General features: G+C 48.9%; 7 protein-coding genes across 7 annotated transcripts; 4 read left to right on the top strand and 3 right to left on the bottom strand.

The window, feature by feature from the left end:
* Nucleotides 1-1,469: 1,469 nt before the first annotated feature.
* On the top strand, nucleotides 1,470-2,276 carry BUD23 (18S rRNA (guanine1575-N7)-methyltransferase; the record flags this gene model as incomplete). The annotated part of the gene is made up of 1 exon (XM_002551681.1): nucleotides 1,470-2,276. The coding sequence occupies one exon, from the start codon at nucleotides 1,470-1,472 to the stop codon at nucleotides 2,274-2,276; it is 807 nt and encodes a 268-aa protein (XP_002551727.1).
* A 322-nt stretch (nucleotides 2,277-2,598) lies between these two features.
* IMG1 (mitochondrial 54S ribosomal protein bL19m) lies at nucleotides 2,599-3,108 on the top strand (the record flags this gene model as incomplete). Its single annotated transcript, XM_002551680.1, has 1 exon — nucleotides 2,599-3,108. The coding sequence occupies one exon, from the start codon at nucleotides 2,599-2,601 to the stop codon at nucleotides 3,106-3,108; it is 510 nt and encodes a 169-aa protein (XP_002551726.1).
* Nucleotides 3,109-3,298: 190 nt separating this feature from the next.
* Nucleotides 3,299-3,964, bottom strand: RCF2 (Rcf2p; the record flags this gene model as incomplete). Its single annotated transcript, XM_002551679.1, has 1 exon — nucleotides 3,299-3,964. One exon carries the CDS (start codon nucleotides 3,962-3,964, stop codon nucleotides 3,299-3,301), a length of 666 nt encoding a protein of 221 aa, XP_002551725.1.
* Nucleotides 3,965-6,066: 2,102 nt separating this feature from the next.
* Nucleotides 6,067-7,557, top strand: RRT12 (Rrt12p; the record flags this gene model as incomplete). The annotated part of the gene is made up of 1 exon (XM_002551678.1): nucleotides 6,067-7,557. One exon carries the CDS (start codon nucleotides 6,067-6,069, stop codon nucleotides 7,555-7,557), a length of 1,491 nt encoding a protein of 496 aa, XP_002551724.1.
* Nucleotides 7,558-7,799: 242 nt separating this feature from the next.
* TIM23 (protein transporter TIM23) lies at nucleotides 7,800-8,450 on the bottom strand (the record flags this gene model as incomplete). Its single annotated transcript, XM_002551677.1, has 1 exon — nucleotides 7,800-8,450. The coding sequence occupies one exon, from the start codon at nucleotides 8,448-8,450 to the stop codon at nucleotides 7,800-7,802; it is 651 nt and encodes a 216-aa protein (XP_002551723.1).
* A 1,837-nt stretch (nucleotides 8,451-10,287) lies between these two features.
* ACC1 (acetyl-CoA carboxylase ACC1) lies at nucleotides 10,288-16,980 on the top strand (the record flags this gene model as incomplete). The annotated part of the gene is made up of 1 exon (XM_002551676.1): nucleotides 10,288-16,980. One exon carries the CDS (start codon nucleotides 10,288-10,290, stop codon nucleotides 16,978-16,980), a length of 6,693 nt encoding a protein of 2,230 aa, XP_002551722.1.
* A 997-nt stretch (nucleotides 16,981-17,977) lies between these two features.
* On the bottom strand, nucleotides 17,978-19,171 carry SMM1 (tRNA-dihydrouridine(20) synthase (NAD(+)); the record flags this gene model as incomplete). Its single annotated transcript, XM_002551675.1, has 1 exon — nucleotides 17,978-19,171. The coding sequence occupies one exon, from the start codon at nucleotides 19,169-19,171 to the stop codon at nucleotides 17,978-17,980; it is 1,194 nt and encodes a 397-aa protein (XP_002551721.1).
* Between the last annotated feature and the right edge of the window lie 924 nt (nucleotides 19,172-20,095).

Here is a 20,095-nt window from a genome sequence, read left to right as displayed (position 1 = left end):
CTTCCAAGAGTTTCTGTCTAGTAAAGCAGGTCCTTGCAAAGCTGTCCATAGCTCAGCACGTAGCATTCTAGCCCCGCTGGCTTGGTTCAGTAGAAAGAACCTGTAGTTCCGCAGGTTCGTTTAGGAACCCGTTGTCAGGGAGAGGCTTTCATACCGCGCCTTTGTGGCCATATTGGGTCTGACTAGGACGCTGGCATCTCGTGTTCGTAAAGGCTTCAAGAAGGCAGGAAACGACTCGGAAACCGTTAGGCACCATCATTGCGCATACCCAAACAACATCTATAATTGACACTACGAACCGTTGCAAAGGCACATCCAGGGGAATTTCGTTGATATAAGCGTTTTTGGCCTGGCGCTTTGAACATACATATTTTCCTATTATCGCATCTACATTAAGTTGTCCTCAAAGCTTTAGGCACTCTATACTTTGCCATATTGGCGAAAAGTGCCTAGCTGATTACTAAGAAGTTGAGGTCTAACTTTTAAGTGAGGTGCTTTGCTGTATTTTTATGTCGTTACACACGCGCAGTGCCTTCTGTGAGATCTGCGCGAGCTGGGCGGCTAAGTGCCGAGCGAAACGCGCTAAAAGAATGGCTGCGGCGTATGTAGCAATCTCTAGTAATTCTGGCCCCTTGGCCTTGGTAGACGCGATAGGCAGGTGTGGCAGCGAGCGCTCTGGCGGATCGTTTATGTGAAGTCACGTCATCGTTGACGGGCAATCTTGGAGCCACAGACCTTGTAATTAACGTCGAGATAAACTAGTGGTCTGGAAGCAGGATATGTGGAGTGCTCATCTTTCGGCCGTTAGTGGTGGGTTTGATGGCATTTGCGAATTCTTGTAGCTTCTACGTGGAAAGGTTTTTATTCACAGTCTACTCGAGCTGTGTCGCCAGCTTGAAGCGCAAAATGAACAAAACAGAAAAGCATTGCCTGATTACGGTGTTCCAAAATCAATGCGCTCGAAACCACATCTCGTTTTAGAAATGGCGAGTTCTGCTCTTTGTCCCCAGCGGAAGCAGAGTGCGGCCTCCCGTTAACTTGAGAAATGTTGATGAAACATCCACCGTGCGCGCTCCTACGTAAAACTCTCGGACTAGGCTTGGAAAGCTGAAGTGCCAAGAGTTTGCTCGACGTCCGGCCGTAAATGCACGCAAAGCTTCGACTCGAGGACCATCATAACTTGGCGTGATGCCATATCATCACCAACGATGGAAGCGCATTAACTACGCACAAACTAGCGCTTTCTCATCGCCTACAGATCAATTCATGCTAATAGTTTGGACCTCCGGCGTGTGCATCTCTTCATCTTGATGCGTGTCGCGTCCACCGTCTTGAATCGCATCACTCTTTTTTTTACTGACAGGTGTGCCTGCTGAAAAATTTCATCTCATCTCATCGGATAGGTACATACTTATCACGGAACTGGCAGTTAACTCTACGCGTTCCCATACATCTCCGCATAGCTCACGATGTCTCGTCCAGAAGACTTGGCCCCACCAGAAGTATTTTACAATGACTCCGAGTCTCAGAAGTACACTTCGTCCACCAGAGTTCAGCACATCCAGGCCAAGATGTCGCTGCGTGCGCTGGAGCTCCTAAACTTGTCGCATATGTCTTTTGTTCTAGATATTGGATGCGGTTCCGGCCTCAGTGGAGAGATTCTGACCGAAGAAGGCCACGTTTGGTGCGGCGTCGATATCTCACCCTCGATGCTGGCCACAGGGCTCACACGCGAGCTGGAAGGAGATCTTATGCTACATGACATGGGCCAAGGCCTGCCGTTCCGCGCCGGAACATTCGACGCGGCTATCAGTATCTCTGCGATCCAATGGTTGTGTAACGCAGACACATCTTACAACGACCCCAAACAGCGACTGATGCGGTTCTTCAATACGCTGTTTGCCTGCCTCAAAAAGGGAGGCAAGTTTGTTGCGCAGTTCTACCCCAAGAACGACGACCAGACTGAACAAATACTAGGCGCAGCCAAAGTGGCGGGCTTTAGTGGCGGTCTAGTGGTCGACGACCCAGAGTCCAAAAAGAACAAGAAATACTATCTTGTATTGAGCGCGGGGGCGTCGCAAGAAGAAGAGCAAGTGAACTTGCAAGGCGTCACCATGAATGCCGAAGAGCTCGCAAAAACAAAGCGCGATCGTCGGAAGGAGGTTGAATCCAATAAGGTGTATATCAACCGTAAGAAAGAGCTGATGCGTAAAAGGGGTAGAAAGGTTGCTAAAGACTCTAAATTCACAGGTAGGAAGAGAAGACCTCGGTTTTAGTACCGCGTTCTCCCTCGAGACACTGCATTATGTACATTAGCGTAAATACTACAATCCGCGGAGCACCACGAAGTTAGCTACGATTTTTTTTACTTCGTGCTGGTACTCAATCTGCTCAGATCTTCTCTCAGTCAGTGATGGCCAGCGGTATGAGTTCTCTTGTCTTTCATGCACTTATTTTGGGCTTTCGGTATTGTTTCTAATAGCATGGAAACATGTCTTGTGCCACGAAACTTATAGTAGTAGAACTTTTGACCAAAAATTTTGAAGACAGTATTATCACAGCGTGCAAGAACATCATCTGCAAAGGAATAAGACCATCATGCTGGGCTTTAGGGGCTTTTCTAAAACGTTTTCCCGAGGGTACCAGGTCAAAAGCACCACCTTCAAAACGATACCCGTGTATCCCGCCGTGCAAAGTCCTTCAAACCACAATCTCTTGAGCAGCTTGTCTAAGCAAGAACTGGACAAGAAACTTGACCCCGAAGGATGGAGACGCAGTCTCATCTCGTCGCATAACAAAGAAAGACTGCGGGCCGGTGACGTGGTGCGTGTAGCATACAACCAACAGAAGTGCAAGTACGACAACCTCATGGGGTACGTACTTTCCGTGGACCGGAAAGCACTGGAGCAAGACGCATCGATTTTACTAAGAAACCAGTATTCCAAGACGTTTGTGGAGGTTCGGGTGCCTATTTTCTCGCCACTAGTTGAGCGTATCGACTTAATCAGAAGGGCGGATGGCAGAAGACAAAGAAGCAAGCATTACTACATCAGAGGCACAAAGCTGGACGTCGGCGACCTCGAAGCTGGTATGAGAAAGCGCAGGTGAGCGCGCTACTGGACTACGAAGCTCCAGCATTTGCTCCCCCGTCATGTAAATATAAAAATTTAGCGGTTTGGCATAATTCGTATGCATTACTCAATCTATCTAAACCTGTAAGCAGCGCAAAAAGGACAAAGTTGGGAGTGAAGTTGGGGTCATGAAATGTTCGTTACAACGTGGCATCAGCGCGCCTCGATTATTTGAAAATCTTAGCCTTGACACGGTCCTCGTTGCTCCGGAATCCGGCCTCTTTTTGGGCGCGGGCTTCTTCCTCCTCGGCGCGCTCGAGCAGACGCTCCCAGCGCTTCGAGCGGTCGAGTTTCTTAGCGTCAGGGTGCAGCTTCTCCTCGTACATCGACAGACCGATCGAACCCAGCAGCAACATCACCGTCAGGCCCTGAGCGTACATACGGGCCTGCACGGCCTTCTGCGTCTTGGTCATGATAGGGTCTCTGTCGACAAACTTCCACGATCCCCACATGGACGCGGCCCATGCGGCCACGATGATCTTGTACTTGTGGTTAGAGGCGCCCTCTGTCAATTTCTCTGAGAGAGGCAGCGACTTCCAACGGCGATGCTCCTCGATGGCATCACGTGATGCACTACCCGATCCGTACATCATGTTGTCGAAGCTCGTCGACGCTTCCTCAGCACCGATCGAGGCCAACAGTGTTGGAGGGGTGATGAACATGGCAGTCTTCAGCGACCAAGGCATGCGCTTAGGCTGGAACTTGGGGAACTTGACTGGCGCGTATCTGAACAGTAAGCCCGAGATCACCAGACCTGCCACGGTACCCTTGACACCACCAGAGAGTGTGTGGTAGTGGTGCGCCTCGATTTCTTCTTCAGTAAGAATCTTCATTGTATCTTGTTTGCGTTTAGAACTGTTTTAGCTTGTGCTTCGGGAAGTCCGTACAATTCTTTGCTCGGAGACATATGATTATTTTTTTCGCTGCGTCCCCCGCCTGTTCCCTTTTATAGCATGATGAAAAATTATCGCATCGGGGTTAACTTCTACACCGGCCCAACTCAGACCATTTGACAAGAAGTTAGCCGTGGTACACCTTCAAAAGGCTAAAGACATGTAAACTACTGGAGAACAGCGTGTCTTGCAGAGGGCAAGATCAGGCGTTTGCGGATTTAGGTTTTTGTACGAGGCTGTGTAGGTTTGTAGCAGATGGGGAATGGCTCGTTTAAGTATTAAGACGAGGGCGCAAGAATCGCGAAGACGCCCAGCGAAGCAGGCACAAGATGATGTGAGATGCAGGTAATCAGAGCTAGAAGATCGTCGGGTAGCCACGAGAACCCGCATGATCCGAGGAGCCGAGGAGCCGTTGGGATGCTCGCTGTACGCCGAGCGATGAGCTGAGAGCCATAGTGGAAGGTCACAGGGAATGCCGCGTTGAGGCTGCGGACACTTCGGGCAGGATCTTAAAGGCATGCTTACGTTGGCGGAAGCCGAGCGCAAGCGCGTCATCGCAAGGCCTTAAGTGGTTTGCAGCTGTGGCCATGGCGACAAGCACGTGAGAGCTAAACTTGCGAACTATATACTGGCGCACACCTTGCAGTTCTGACACGGAATCGGAATCCGAAGTTCCATATGCAAGACAGTGCTAGGGCGACGCTAGTGAGATGGACGTACAGGCTGTTTCGGTTGAACCTGTGTCTACCGAGGACGATTTCATTCCTTTCATCTCAAAGCTCATCGAGCAGCTGAAGGCACTGGGCATAGAAGGCATCTACCCGGATGAGTATGGGAAGGCTGCTAAGCTTCCGAGCGAGGCAGAGGAGAGACTCATTGTAGAGTTAATGACTAGGAACGTGGACCCTGATTGTACCCTGGGTGGATTTCGCCCAGTTATTGCGGAAAACTCAGTTACATAGTCTTTTTCGTTGGTGTCAGAGCACTGTGCATCGAAGAGAAGAGAAAAAACGGAACATGGCCCCTAGGACCCTTGCGCCCGGTCAGAAGCGCAGAGCAGTCCGAGGTGCTCAGGGATTGGGAGCGGCTAAACTTTAGCAAAAGCACTGTTCCGCATGTCTATTTGGTGGCCGTCAGGCTTTTGATCCGCAGATCCCTCAAATGTGGCCTTATATCCAGCACCGAAGAGGCGAAGAACCTGATCCTGTCCACCATAGGCTCAGACTTGGATGCTGTGCGGGACAATCTCCATTTTGAATCTGTGAACAGCATCTTGAACAAATTCGAGGAATACGCAACGAGCCGCTCGTTTTTTAAAACATTACTAGCACCAGGCCCTCTGAGTTCCATCGACTCTATCCAATGTTATAACTGCTTTCAACCAGTGCACGTTGATTCCCATTGCAACCGTGGACTCAACACAAACATTATACAACCGACGAGTTCGGAGATTTGGATTGGAGACGTAAGAGACCACCGAGGCGCACTGCGGTTGGACAGAGAAGAATGCGGCCAGATTATAGTGTATGAATATGACACTGGGTACACTCGCAAGTATTTGTTTGTCATAGACTTCGAGGACCAAAGGCCGAACTGGCAACTTGTCACCCGTGACGCGATTTTGGCGTGCTACGAGATAATATTTCCGTGGTGCTGAGTTCGCTAAAATCACATTTCCCGGGGTTGGTGGTCACACGGAGACCGGAAGAGCTAGAACGTCTTCATTAGCATCACCGTATCCTGAGCTACAAGTGCTTGTGCGCGTTGTTTTTGCGCAGCTTCAAGCAGGCTTGCAATTCAAACCCAGCTACCAATAGACCAACTTAAGCGTATCCGTTGTGCATCCGCGATAAATCGCCAAAATGTCGTTCTGACGGAAACCAAATTGCGTCACGTGCTCATCTTTTTGCGTCAGTACTGAAGCGTCAGGGAAGCAGTTTGTGCTGAGAGACCTATAAAGCTCGGTGCGTCCTAATCTCTCTTTGTCTGCTCTTTGCACCATTCTAGTGCACTGTCATCTATTTTCTATCCTCGCCCCGAGAATGAGAACCAGTTTGATTGGAGCACTGGTTGCGACCTCCGCTTCGTTAGCACAAGCAGAAGAATTTTTAGTGCGCCTAAAAGCACCTAGGACTTTGGCGAAAGCTGTTGAATCCCGAATAAGTGATGGCATATTAGATGTTTTCTCCGAAGGTAAAATTCTGAGGACATTTTCCTTTGGCAAATTCGAAGGATTGACTGTCGACTTTCCTCTCAGTCTTGTCTCGAAGCTCCGAGGTAATCCTTTAATAGCAGAAATCGTTCCTAATGTTGAGTTCAACGTTTTCGATGCTGTTGAGGGGCTCGAAGGCTGGGGCGATGACGAAGACGAAGATGGTGACTATGATGACGACAATGAGGAAGGAGAGGACGAAGGTGACGATGATGTTCTGAGCATTGTAGCTCAAAAAAAAGCCCCACGTCACTTGGCTCGCATATCGCGGCGGACTGCCCTTCCTTACGATCCTGAGAACATTTCTGTGCCGGCCACGAATTTTAGTTACTATTATGATGACGAATTCTCAGGTACCTGTGTCAATGCTTACGTAATTGACACAGGTATCTACAAGGAGCACCCGCAGCTCGAGGGCCGTGCTAAATTTGGGGCTGATCTTGTGGGAGAAGGCCCCGGGGACTTTAACGGACACGGCACGCACGTTGCGGGGCTTATTGGTTCCAGGAAATTCGGCGTCGCCAAAGACGTTTCTTTGATCGAGGTGAAGGCTTTGAATGCAAAGGGCCAAGGTAATCTGACGTCGGTTATCAGTGCCATTGAGTTCACTGTGAATCACTGTCGCAAAAGTCGGCGCGGTTGCGTTGCAAATTTGAGCCTTGGTTCCTTTAGAAACACAGTTTTGAATCAGGCTGTAGAGGCTGCCCTTGAAGCGGGGGTAGTAATTGTGGTTGCCGCAGGAAACTCTAATGCCAACGCCTGCTGGAGCAGTCCTGCGTCCTCGCTATCCGCGATTACTGTCGGGGCGTTTGATGATCGAACCGATACAATTGCCAGATTTTCTAATTGGGGCAATTGTGTTGATATCTTTGCTCCTGGGGTCAAAATTGAATCTTTGTCAAACGTGCCGCCTTTCAAGCCGGTAGCATTTTCAGGTACCTCGATGGCTTCGCCCATTGTATCTGGAATGGTGGCTAACTTGCTAGACAGCGGGATTCATCCTTTTGATATTAAGACCGAACTGATCGACCTGGCAACCGATTCTGTATTTCACAAAAGAACGCTGCTTTTTAAGCCCGGGACACCAAACCGCGTTGCATTCACAGGCATTGACAAGACAGATGACGTTTACGAAGACGCAGTGTACCCAAGTGTCGACATAGATCGACTGGTTAAAGACTTACAAAGCTACAACAGCGACGGGCACGTTGCAGAGGACGATGCTACGCTGCCCCTTGGAGAAATTAAAATTAAAAAAAGGTCGCAAATAGTCACCACGCTCGCGCCTCCACATCTATCACCACATTCTCAACTTGCGTAGTTATGGAAAAATATGTACAAGTGCAACAGAAATAATTCAAAAATAAAATGGAAAAGTCATTGCAAGGACGAGATTAAACTCGTGGACTAGGACTGCGACAAACTGCTTCCCCTTTAAGACCAGGATGATATAGTACATGAATGATTGACCTTCAGGAGCGCAATTGCATTATGATTTCGCGCATTGGAAAAAAATAGCCCTTTCCCACAAAGCATGTTCGTTAAAGTCATTAATGGTATCTCTTACAATAGGACCGACTTGAGTCCGCACCAACCTGCTGCAGCGACGGCCATCATACCGGAAGCGTAGCCCATCGGCTTGAGACCCTTCGAGGATTTAAAGATGGCACCTGTCAGGGCGCCCGCAGCCACGGAGTTAGCAGATTCATGTTTTCCTCTCAATCCGTCAATGGTGGAGTTGACAAGGTTGTAAGTGAGCGTGAGCACACCTGCGTTGTTGCCCAAAAAGGGACCTCTTCTGGTGATGTGGTTCAAGACTGTGTTTAGCTGCAACTTGCCAGGGCTGTTGGGAGGGATGTTTCTGAGACCCTCAAAAAACCCATAAGAGCCACCTAGACCCAAACCAATCAGATACACGGCACCTGTCCCGTAACACAAGTCGTCAGTCCAACCTCTGGAAGGAATGAGACTGCGCGAGCCCTCCATGGTGGATAGCTGTTCTTCTTCAAGATCCAGGTACTCTACACCACGCTCTAGGCCGGCTAAGGGATGTAGTCTTGCAGGATCCAGCGCACCAGGTGTTGAAATGATGCTGGACACATTGGTGACTTGACTAGGGTCGAAGCCCAACGTGCTCTGCAGTTTTGATTCGTCCTGAGCGGTCTTCTGGGAGCCCTCGGTCTCTTTATTGCTTCCGCCAAAAAGCCACGACATTTCAACAGCTGGGATCCTTGCGAAAGCTGGCGCTTATATGCTTGCTAGACGGAGTGTACTGGAGCGTACTTCGAGGTTGATGTAGTTGTACTTAAAAATTTTTCATAGTCGCTCACGACGAGGTCGGAGGACGGCCATATAGATCACATGAAAGAGTCATGTGGCAGATAAGTCACGTGAATTGGCCTCAGAAGCGCTTCGGAGCCGCGCGCGGTCGCTGTGCCAGAGGCGAGCCAGAGGTGCTCCATAGACGTCTCGGGGGGCTGGTTTGCGTGTGTGTAGTTATTTTGGTCAAAAATTTGAGACCTTCCTTTAGGCGCGCCCTCATCCTACTGCCCCCACCAAAAGCCTCTAGCACGGCAACATCATTAAAATTACGCTTTACACAAATTCGCGACTTGCCCCTCCCCCTTGCGCCCCACAGCCCTCACTATAGCCCGATGGCACGGAAGAGTCCAAACTCAGCATCCTCCCAACACCAACAGGAGCCAGCACGCAGGCCTTGTCCCTGAGCTTCCAACCGCATTCCCTCTGAAGTTAGTCAGCGCGGGAAATAGTGATCTGTCCACGACTTCAAAGCTCAACGGTGCCTTACGACGAGCGGCGCTTCTTACCGTCTATCATGACACATATAATCGTACCATACGGAACAGAACAGATTTGCCCATGTGACAGTCATGTGATTGCACATCCACACACGTGAGCGCCAAGCCATCGTTCCCAGCGATAGATCCGTCCAACAACCGTTGACCTCACTCTGAGGTCATCTCTCACTAAGGCCCTCCTTCACTAAGGCCCGCCCAGAAAAACCCGCATGCCTCTCGCCCGCCATTTTGTTGGGCGACCCGCCCATGCTTGACAAGCGCGCCACTTCCCGCACGCGCTTACCGCGTAGTTCGGTGTTTTTAGGCTCCCCAACAAAATGGGAAGCGCCCCCGGCGGTTGGCTCAAGGGGCGCGTTGGGAAGTGACGCTCTTTTTGTGGCCAGTCGCGAGGAGGTATATATATATTGCAGGATAGAATATGTTCGAATATAGGGACTTCGGCGGCTGTCACATTCGCACAACTCCAGCAGTAAAGTGGCAACTTCTGTAAGATAGACGTGTAGTGTACTTGCTAATCACGCCAATTGAGCATCAAAAGAAGCACGGACCGCGGTTCTACTCAAACAACAACAACAACAACAACAACACAACTACAAGTTGAGAGTACTGCGTGCACTAAACTTCGAGATTTGCTGAAACACTTACACACGAACTCGACACTTGAATTGCAACAGAAGCAGGTATGTCATGGCTTGTGCCAGTGGAAGGAGCGCAGGAATCAAGAGGCCGCGGCACGCGAAGCGGGCAACGGAACGGCACGGACGGCGACGGAGCACGTGAGAGGCACGTGTAACATTCTTCTTTTTCTCCCTCGGTCGCTCTCGCTTGTCGTATTTTTGTTGGTTTCCCAACAAAGTTCCGCATGAAGCGGGCCTGTACGCGTCAGCAGCGAGCGCAGGAAAAAATTGCCTGAAAGGACAAAAAAAAAAAGGTCCTAGGGCGGTTAGACCCCAGGGTACCAGCCGTCGTTCTTGGGCCCAGTTTCTGTTTTGTCGCCACTCGGTGCCTCCTCCTTCCTGTACCGCACGCCCGGGTTTCTCCCACGAGCTACTAACATCCGACACAGCAGGCTTTTGTCCCTATTCAACAGTTTATCTCTAGCAAGGCTCCCTAAGCTATTCCCACGTCCCTTCAGACACTGTTTCTATTATACCTCCAGTAAGCCTCACCAGCACTGGCCCCTTTACAACAATCTCGCAGTATCTTTCCGGCGTCAATCCCGCCTTTACAGTATGAGCGAAGAGAGTCTATCCGAAGTGGGCGTCTCCCAAAAAGATCAATACGAAGTTACAGACTATACCTCGAAACATGCCAGCCTAGCCCCTCACTTCTTGGGGCTGAATACCGTGGAAAAGGCCGAAGACTCGCCTCTGAAAGAGTTCGTCAAGTGCCACGGCGGCCACACCGTCATCTCTAAAGTGCTTATCGCCAACAATGGTATTGCAGCTGTCAAAGAGATCAGATCTGTACGCAAGTGGGCCTACGAGACTTTCGGCAACGAGCGTGCCGTCCAATTCGTGGCCATGGCCACTCCCGAGGACTTGGAAGCCAACGCCGAATACCTGCGTATGGCTGACCAGTACGTCGAAGTCCCCGGTGGCACCAACAACAACAACTATGCTAACGTCGACCTCATTGTCGAAATCGCCGAGAGAGCCGACGTCGACGCCGTCTGGGCTGGGTGGGGTCACGCATCCGAGAACCCCCTTCTTCCCGAGAGGCTAGCCAAATCTCCACGTAAAGTCATTTTCATCGGCCCTCCAGGCAACGCCATGAGATCCCTGGGTGACAAAATCTCCTCTACTATCGTCGCCCAACATGCCTCCGTTCCATGTATCCCATGGTCCGGTACTGGTGTCGATCAAGTCCACTTAGATAAAGAGAACGGTCTGGTATCTGTCACCGATGATGTCTACCAAAAAGGTTGCTGCGACTCCCCCGAGGACGGTCTGGCTAAAGCCAAGCAGATCGGCTTTCCAGTCATGGTAAAGGCCTCCGAAGGTGGTGGTGGTAAGGGTATCAGAAAGGTCGAGAGAGAAGAAGACTTTATTCCACTCTACAAGCAGGCTGCCAATGAGATTCCGGGCTCTCCAATTTTCATCATGAAGTTGGCTGGTAAGGCTCGCCACTTGGAAGTACAACTGCTGGCCGATCAGTATGGTACAAACATCTCGCTGTTTGGTCGTGACTGTTCCGTTCAGAGACGTCACCAAAAAATCATAGAAGAAGCGCCCGTCACTATCGCGAAGCCTGACACGTTCTCTGAAATGGAGAGATCGGCTGTCAGACTGGGTAAATTGGTTGGTTACGTTTCCGCTGGTACTGTGGAATATTTATACTCTCATGATGATGACAAGTTTTACTTCTTGGAGCTGAACCCTAGACTACAGGTTGAGCATCCTACTACTGAGATGGTGACCGGGGTTAACCTGCCCGCGGCCCAGCTTCAAATTGCGATGGGTATCCCAATGCACAGAGTTAAAGACATTAGACTACTTTATGGGGTGGACCCTCACACTGCTACTGAAATTGACTTTGATTTCAGTTCTAAAGATTCCAAGCAAATCCAGAGAAAGCCAACTCCAAAGGGCCACTGTACCGCCTGTCGTATTACTTCAGAGGACCCTAATGAGGGTTTCAAACCCTCAGGTGGTTCGTTGCACGAGCTAAACTTCCGGTCTTCTTCTAATGTCTGGGGTTATTTCTCCGTGTCAAGCAGTGGTGGTATCCACTCCTTCTCGGACTCTCAATTCGGACACATCTTCGCATTTGGAGAGAACAGACAGGCATCCCGTAAGCATATGGTTGTTGCCCTGAAAGAGCTATCTATCAGAGGTGATTTCAGAACTACTGTTGAATACCTCATCAAGCTTTTGGAAACCGAAGACTTTGAGGGCAACTCCATTACAACCGGGTGGTTGGATGACTTGATCTCTCAAAAGATGACCGCCGAGAAACCAGATCCCACTTTGGCAGTCATTTGCGGTGCTGCCACTAAGGTTTTTATCGCTTCTGAAAATGGCCGTAAAGAGTTCATTACCAGCTTGCAAAAGGGTCAAGTTCCTAACAAGTCTCTCCTGCAAACAATGTACCCTGTCGAATTCATTCATGATGGAAAGCGCTACAAGTTCACTGTGGCAAAATCCGCTGACGACCGTTACACTTTGTTCATCAACGGTTCTAAGTGTGAGGTTGGTGTCCGCAAGCTTTCTGATGGCGGTTTGTTGATCGCCGTTGGCGGTAGATCCCACACCATCTACTGGAAGGAGGAAGTCTCAGCCACCAGACTATCTGTCGACTCTATGACGACCCTTCTAGAAGTTGAAAACGATCCTACCCAGCTCCGTACCCCTTCTCCAGGTAAGCTCGTTAAGTTCTTGGTTGAAAACGGCGATCACGTCAATGCTGGCCAGCCATATGCTGAGGTTGAAGTTATGAAGATGCAAATGCCTCTTGTTTCCCAAGAAAGCGGTATCGTTCAGCTGTTGAAACAACCAGGTTCCACTGTGTCAGCTGGTGACATCTTGGCCATCTTGGCCTTAGACGATCCTACCAAGGTCAAGCACGCCATGCCATTCGAGGGTATGCTGCCAGACATGGGTGCCCCAATCGTTGAAGGTACTAAGCCAGCATACAAGTTTAGATCCTTGGTTTCAACTCTTGAGAATATCCTGAATGGTTATGACAATCAAGTTATCATGAATGCTTCCCTGCAACAGCTGATTGAGGTTTTGAGAAACCCTCAACTGCCTTACTCGGAATGGAAAATGCAATCTTCTGCTTTGCACTCAAGGTTGCCTATCAAGCTTGACGAACAGCTTGAACAGTTGGTCAACCGCTCTTTGAGCAGAAACGCGCACTTCCCTGCCAGACAACTCGGCAAGATGCTTGAAGCTGCGCAAAAAGAGTCAGATGATCCACTATTTGGTACTGTGATTGAACCTTTGCTCGACATAAGCACTCGTTATGCCGATGGTCTGGAGGCTCATGAACATTCTGTATTCGCCAAGTTCTTGCAGAACTATTACCAAGTCGAGAAGCTCTTCAGTGGCACCAACGTTCGTGAAGAAGATGTTATCTTGAAACTGCGTGACGAAAACGCTGAAAATCTGGACCGCGTTGCCCTGACTGTCTTGTCTCACTCTCGCGTTTCAGCCAAGAACAACTTGATTTTGGCTATTCTGAAGCATTACCAGCCACTCTGCAAAATGTCTTCTGAGGTCTCTTCTCGCATCTCGGAACCTTTGAAGCAAATTGTCGAGTTAGAGTCCAAGGCTACTGCCAAGGTTGCATTACAGGCCAGAGAAATCTTGATTCAGGCTGCCTTGCCATCTGTGAGAGAAAGAACTGACCAGATCGAGCATATTTTGAGAAGCTCTGTTGTCCAAACCGCATACGGCGCCTTTGACAACAAGCGCACTGACCCTGACTTGGAAATCTTAAAGGATTTGATCGATTCCAACTACGTCGTGTTCGATGTCCTGACCCAGTTCCTCACACATCGCGATCCTTCTGTTGCTGCCGCAGCTGCTGAAGTTTACATTCGTCGTGCTTACAGAGCTTACACGATTGGAGACCTGAAGCACTACAATCATGCAAACAACGCTGTTGTGGAGTGGAAGTTCCAGCTTCCTTCTGCTGCTTTTGCCTCCGTTCCTCAGATGAAGAGCAAACTTGGTATGCACAGAGCCATCTCGGTGTCTGATCTTACCTACGTCTCTGAGGGTGACAACCAACCCCTAAGAACTGGTATTTTGATTGCGTCTACCCATTTGGACGATGTTGACGAGGGGCTTTCAAAGGGTCTACAGCTTGTCCCCCATCACACTTCCTCCAGCGGACCCGTTCCGGACAGATCTGGTAGCAACGCTACCCTAAGTAACGTTGCCAACGTCTCGGTTTCTTCGACTGACGGTTTCGAATCGGAAGAAGAAGTCTTGAGGAGATTGAGAGAGATTTTGGACATGAACAAGCAACAGCTTGTGGAGGCCTCTATTCGTCGTATCACTTTCATTTTTGGTTACGAAGACGGAACATATCCAAAGTACTTCACTTTCAGAGGACCAAGCTACGCCGAAGATGAAACCATTCGTCACATTGAGCCAGCACTTGCCTTCCAACTTGAACTCGGAAGAATGTCGAATTTCAACATCAAGCAACTGTTCACTGAAAACAGAAACATTCATGTGTATGAAGCCACCGGTAAGAACTCTGCTGTGGACAAGAGGTTTTTCACAAGGGGTATCATCAGAACCGGCCGTATCAGCGATGATATTACTATCCAGGAATACCTGACCTCTGAGGCCAACCGCCTGATGAGTAACATTCTTGACAACCTGGAGGTTATTGATACTTCTAACTCAGATTTGAACCACATCTTCATCCACTTCTCTGCTGTCTTCGATGTTTCTCCAGAGGACGTCGAAGCTGCCTTTGGCGGATTCTTGGAGAGATTCGGTAAAAGACTACTCAGACTGCGTGTTGCTGCCGCTGAAATTCGTATTATCATCAAGGACCCTCAAACTGGCGCCCCAGTTCCTTTGAGAGCTTTGATCAACAACGTTTCAGGTTACGTGGTGAAGACCGAGCTTTACACCGAGGTCAAGAACGCCCAAGGTGAATGGGTCTTCAAGTCTCTAGACAAGCCAGGCTCCATGCACTTGAGACCTATTGCTACCCCATACCCTGCGAAGGAGTCTTTGCAACCAAAGCGTTACAAGGCTCATTTGATGGGTACCACGTACGTTTACGATTTCCCAGAGCTTTTCCGTCAAGCAACTGTTTCTCAGTGGAAAAAGATTTCGCCAAAGACAAAACTTTCCGACGAGTTCTTCATTGCCAATGAACTGATTGAAGAAGAGGATGGTGAACTCACGGAAATTGACCGTGAGGCTGGTGCTAACACTATTGGTATGGTTGCTTTCAAGGTCACTGTCAAGACGCCTGAATACCCTCGCGGCCGTCAATTTGTTATTGTTGCCAACGATATCACCTTTAAGATCGGATCTTTCGGTCCTCAGGAAGATGCATTCTTCAACAAAGTTACCGAATACGCCAGAAAGCGTGGTATTCCAAGAATCTACCTATCGGCTAACTCCGGTGCCAGAATTGGTGTTGCTGAGGAACTGATTCCTCTGTTTAACGTTTCATGGAACGACCCTGAGAACCCAGCCAAGGGCTTCCAATACCTATACTTGTCTTCTGAAGGCATGGCTGAGCTGAAGAAGCAAGCCAAGGACGCTTCTGTTGTCACAGAGCGTGTGGTCGAAGATGGTGAGGAACGCTTCGTTATCAAGTCCATTATTGGTGCTGATGATGGTCTAGGTGTTGAGTGTTTGAAGGGTTCCGGTTTGATCGCTGGTGCAACTTCCAGGGCTTACAAAGACATCTTCACGATTACTCTCGTTACATGCAGATCTGTCGGTATTGGTGCTTACCTGGTGAGATTGGGACAAAGAGCCATTCAAATTGAGGGTCAGCCTATCATTTTGACTGGTGCCCCTGCTATCAACAAGCTTCTCGGTCGCGAAGTTTACTCTTCTAACTTGCAGCTTGGTGGTACTCAAATCATGTACAACAATGGTGTTTCTCACTTGACTGCAGAGGATGACCTTGCTGGTGTCCAAAAGATCATGGAATGGTTGTCTTACGTTCCAGCAAGACGTGACTTGCCTGTTCCTATCCTCGAGACAGAAGACAAATGGGACAGAGAAGTGGACTTCACACCATCGACTAGTGAGCCATATGACGTTAGATGGATGATCGAGGGTCGCAACACTCCCGAGGGCTTCGAATACGGTCTGTTTGACAAGGGCTCTTTCCAAGAAACTCTATCTGGCTGGGCTAAGGGAGTTGTCGTCGGAAGAGCTCGTTTGGGAGGTATTCCTCTTGGTGTTATCGGCGTTGAAACAAGAATGGTAGAAAACATGATTCCAGCCGACCCAGCTAACCCCGTCTCTACCGAATCTTTGATTCAAGAGGCTGGTCAGGTTTGGTATCCAAACTCTGCTTTCAAGACTGCTCAAGCCATTAACGACTTCAATTATGGTGAGCAGCTGCCATTGATGATCATGGCTAACTGGAGAGGTTTCTCGGGTGGTCAACGTGACATGTACAATGAAGTTTTGAAGTACGGATCTTTCATTGTTGACGCATTAGTTGGATACAAGCAACCTATTTTCACCTACATTCCACCCACCGGCGAACTGAGAGGTGGCTCTTGGGTTGTTGTTGATCCTACGATCAATGCCGAACAAATGGAAATGTATGCTGATGTCAACTCTAGAGCTGGTGTCTTAGAACCAGAAGGAATGGTTGGAATCAAGTACCGTAGAGAGAAGCTGCTTGCCACTATGGCGAGACTGGATGAAACTTACAAGAATCTGAAAACCCAGATGTCTGACCCAGGTCTCTCTGTCGAGAAGCATCAAGAGATCGCCACGAAGCTTGCTGCCCGTGAAAAAATGTTGATGCCTATTTACCACCAGATCACCGTTCAGTTTGCTGACTTGCATGACAGATCGGGCCGTATGGTTGCTAAGGGTGTCATCAGCAAGGAACTAGATTGGCCAGAGGCTCGTCGCTTCTTCTTCTGGAGACTAAGGAGAAGACTCAACGAGGAGTACTTGATGAAGAGATTGAACACAGAGCTTCCAAACGCTCCAAGACTTGAGAAGATTGCCAGACTAAGCTCATGGTACCCTGCCTCAGTTGACAGAGAGGATGACAGAATTGTGGCCAATTGGATTGAAGAGAACTACAGTGTTCTGGAAGAACATCTAAAGGCATTGAAGGTTGAGTCATTTGCTCAAAATCTCGCAAAGTCCATCAGAAGCGACCATGAAAACGCGATCAGTGGCTTGAGCGAGGTCTTGAAATTGCTGTCTGCCGAAGACAAAGCAAAGATTCTCAACAGTCTTAAATAAGGGCTGAGCGGATTTTAACCATGATAGCAGCCTCTTTCCATGCGCCTGATTTCTGGATAATTCCATTACAGTTGTCCAGTTTATTTTATTTTAGAACCGCTTGATACAAAGCGCGTTGGCGGCATTCAGAGACGGGACTTTGTCTAGATTGCACCTCTTTGTTGTTGTTGTAGGATGTCTTTCTTGGACGTGTCCTGACCGCTTCCTCGAGTTTCCTGATTGCCAAAACTTTTAAGGCCGGGTTTCAAGATATGTTAGTGAAACCCAGCCGGTGAATTTATATTATATGTTAATGTACATTTAGAACAGTCTATATAGTGCTCGCAATACAATGCACACAAATAAGTAAAAAGTTTCTGATTTCTGAACTAAAAAGGTTAGCAGCTGATTTCCGACCCCAACAGCGTATCCTTAGCCTCCTAAGCATAAAGGCATGATTAATATAGTAGTCTTTAAATCACATTTCGTCAAGAGATGCGAATCTCGTTTACCAACATCCGCCCGGCTATACCATGACGAAACTTTGTAATGGTACCGCTTTTCAAGAATGCGCAGTCCGACACCGACCGTTAAGCTCATAGTGCCAGCGAGTGGCGTCAAATAGAAAGAGGTAACTATAAACAAACATCCAAATTAAAGGTAGGTAAGACTTCCGCTATTCTTAGATACTGTCAACTTTTGCGAACTGAACGGCGCTATTCCTGTAACTTCATGTCGACCATAAACCCAACCCCCAAACGAAAGCCCCACTGTCACTGAAGAACATATGGAGGCCCAACACCTGGGAATGGCTTTTCCATTAGCTAATATCGAGAAGCTAAGTTTGCTTGTTCTGCAGATGTTTAAACGCATAATCCAAATGATAGGCCCGCGCAACTCTATCTTAGGATGATGCTTTTTGCATTTTAACACGAGCAGGCAGCTGGCCAGGAAAAGTAGAAAGTAAGGCGCTTGGTCAATAGATAGCACTGCAGCTCTACCTAATATTGTTAATCATCTATTCGATTTTTGCTCTTTTTTTGCCCATGCCAACCTCTAAACCACCCTCTCGCCTTTTTTCAGAGTTAGTTAGTTCAGCTTCAGCCGAGTCCTTATTTGCTGTTGTTTGATCTTGCTTCTGCTTAGCTTTTGCCTTCATGTCGCCCGCCTTTTGTTTGAGTATCCTCTCATGCTCACGGCGCTTTGCTAAGTAGTCAGTAGGGTCACTCAAAACCTCGCCATCGCTTCCCATTTGCTGAGAGACATACATAACCTCTTCCATAGTTTTGCAACGCGTGAAATATTGGTAAAACTTTGATTTCCCAGGGATAATCCTGCTCAGCATGTATTTGACGTTGTTCACGCTATGGTCAAATTTGGATGCAAGGTCAAGGTAAGCTCTGGCGGTATCAGGCCATGACAAGGGGGCCTCGCTAAAAACAGTAGGGTTTGCTTCTGCACAGTCCGCCATCATGCCGCCAATTGTTTCGGGCAGATCCATCTGTTTGCGGAGCTGGCGAAAGTGTTCCAAGCTTTGAATAGCACCATTCATGATGAGGCTAACGTTATTTGCCTGGCAGATCTTGTAAATGGACGGTACGTAATTTCTGATTGGCGCCTGTCTGTTCCGCATAGGCGTCGTCCGACAATGCACTGTTAAATTCGAGATGCCCGTTCCACAGAGCTTTTTAACAAGATTTAGCGTGAGCTCTTCGCTATCAAGGATCCGAATCTTCACACTAATGGGCTTCTCATGTGGTCTGCCGACTTTTTCCACAAGCGACGAAAGGATGGAACAAAGGGTTTCTGGCGTTTTCAGCAGTGCAGCACCCATTCCCGAGTGGATAGAGAAGTGCTTGGGGCATCCGGCGTTCACGTCTATGCCGTCCACATCTTTTATCACCACCATGGCGGCCTCGACAGCCAACGAAGGTGTAGAGGTGCCCATTTGAAAAATCAATCTTCCACGCTCAGCATCTGGAAAAGTCCGGAAAACGACACAAGGTGGCTTGTTGTCATTGGAGCTGGGTGCAACGAAATCGATAGTTTTGAGTTTATCGTTGACCTGACGTTTGCATTGAATGAGCTTTTTGTCGATGATCTCGGGCGACCAGACTAAATCCGCACCGTATTTCAGCGCGAGAAGCCGAGTGGGTAGCTCCCCGGCCCGCACCATAGGTGCCAATACTAGTTTACCAGTATAGGTGACCATTCTGCAACGCAACGCTACGCGACGCTTCAACTTGTTGAGCTCATCGCGATGACAAAGCTTTCAATTTGAAAAGTCAATTGTTACCGTTAATGACGATTACGATTGATTAAGAGCTCCTGGAGATGTCAGTGAAATCAGCGATCAGCAAGTCAATGTTAAAAGCAAGAGAGCCTTAGCTGCCAACACTTAGGGAAATTGGGCGCCGGATTGATATTTCCTGCAATTGAGAATTCCATTTTGTTAGCTGCAAAGGTTTTGCGCTTGCATAAATTTGAAGAATCTATTGATTATTACCCGCTGAACCAGCTTTCTCCTGAGCAGATTTGAAGTATGAATGATGACTTGTCAGCTCGTGGGAACTTCCTTGTGATCACTTATCCTTCTATATCGCGGCTTCGGTGTCTCCCCAACCGCCCAACGGCAGGAGGCGAACTTTGAGCGGTTGGGGTAGGTAGCCGAGCAGACATTTTGGGGGGGCAGGCGAGTACCTCGCTCGATCTTCATAAGGCCTCAAACAGCCTCCAGCTGCCTACTTTTGATCCTCGCCATCGCAGTCCGTGCCGTGAATCTACAGAGTAACCTCCACAAAACAGTCGAGGACCCGAACATACACAAAGCGCGCGGCTCGCAATACATATGACACGAACGGCAACGCCGAAAGGACGGTTCCACTATCCTGAGCACACAACTTCCCAACCGTGTGAATTTCCAGGGCCAGCTCAAGGCGACTCCCAACTGTTAGCCGCCGACGTATATCGTTGGACGTGACTCATGATTACCTAACAAGAATGTGCGCGATGAAACCGAGCACGTGGCACTTGCCACCAATCGCTGTCCACTTCTCGGAGTCTCCCTCTTCCCTGCACTCTTCTGGGCCCCGTGGAGGGCCTACGCGACGCCGCCTCTGTGCGTCCGTGTAAGGTT

This window comes from Lachancea thermotolerans, assembly GCF_000142805.1.
Source record: "Lachancea thermotolerans CBS 6340 chromosome A complete sequence".
NCBI lineage: Eukaryota > Fungi > Ascomycota > Saccharomycetes > Saccharomycetales > Saccharomycetaceae > Lachancea > Lachancea thermotolerans.
The sequence above is the reverse complement of the archived record's forward strand: the minus strand, read 5'-3'. Positions and strand labels throughout refer to the sequence as shown.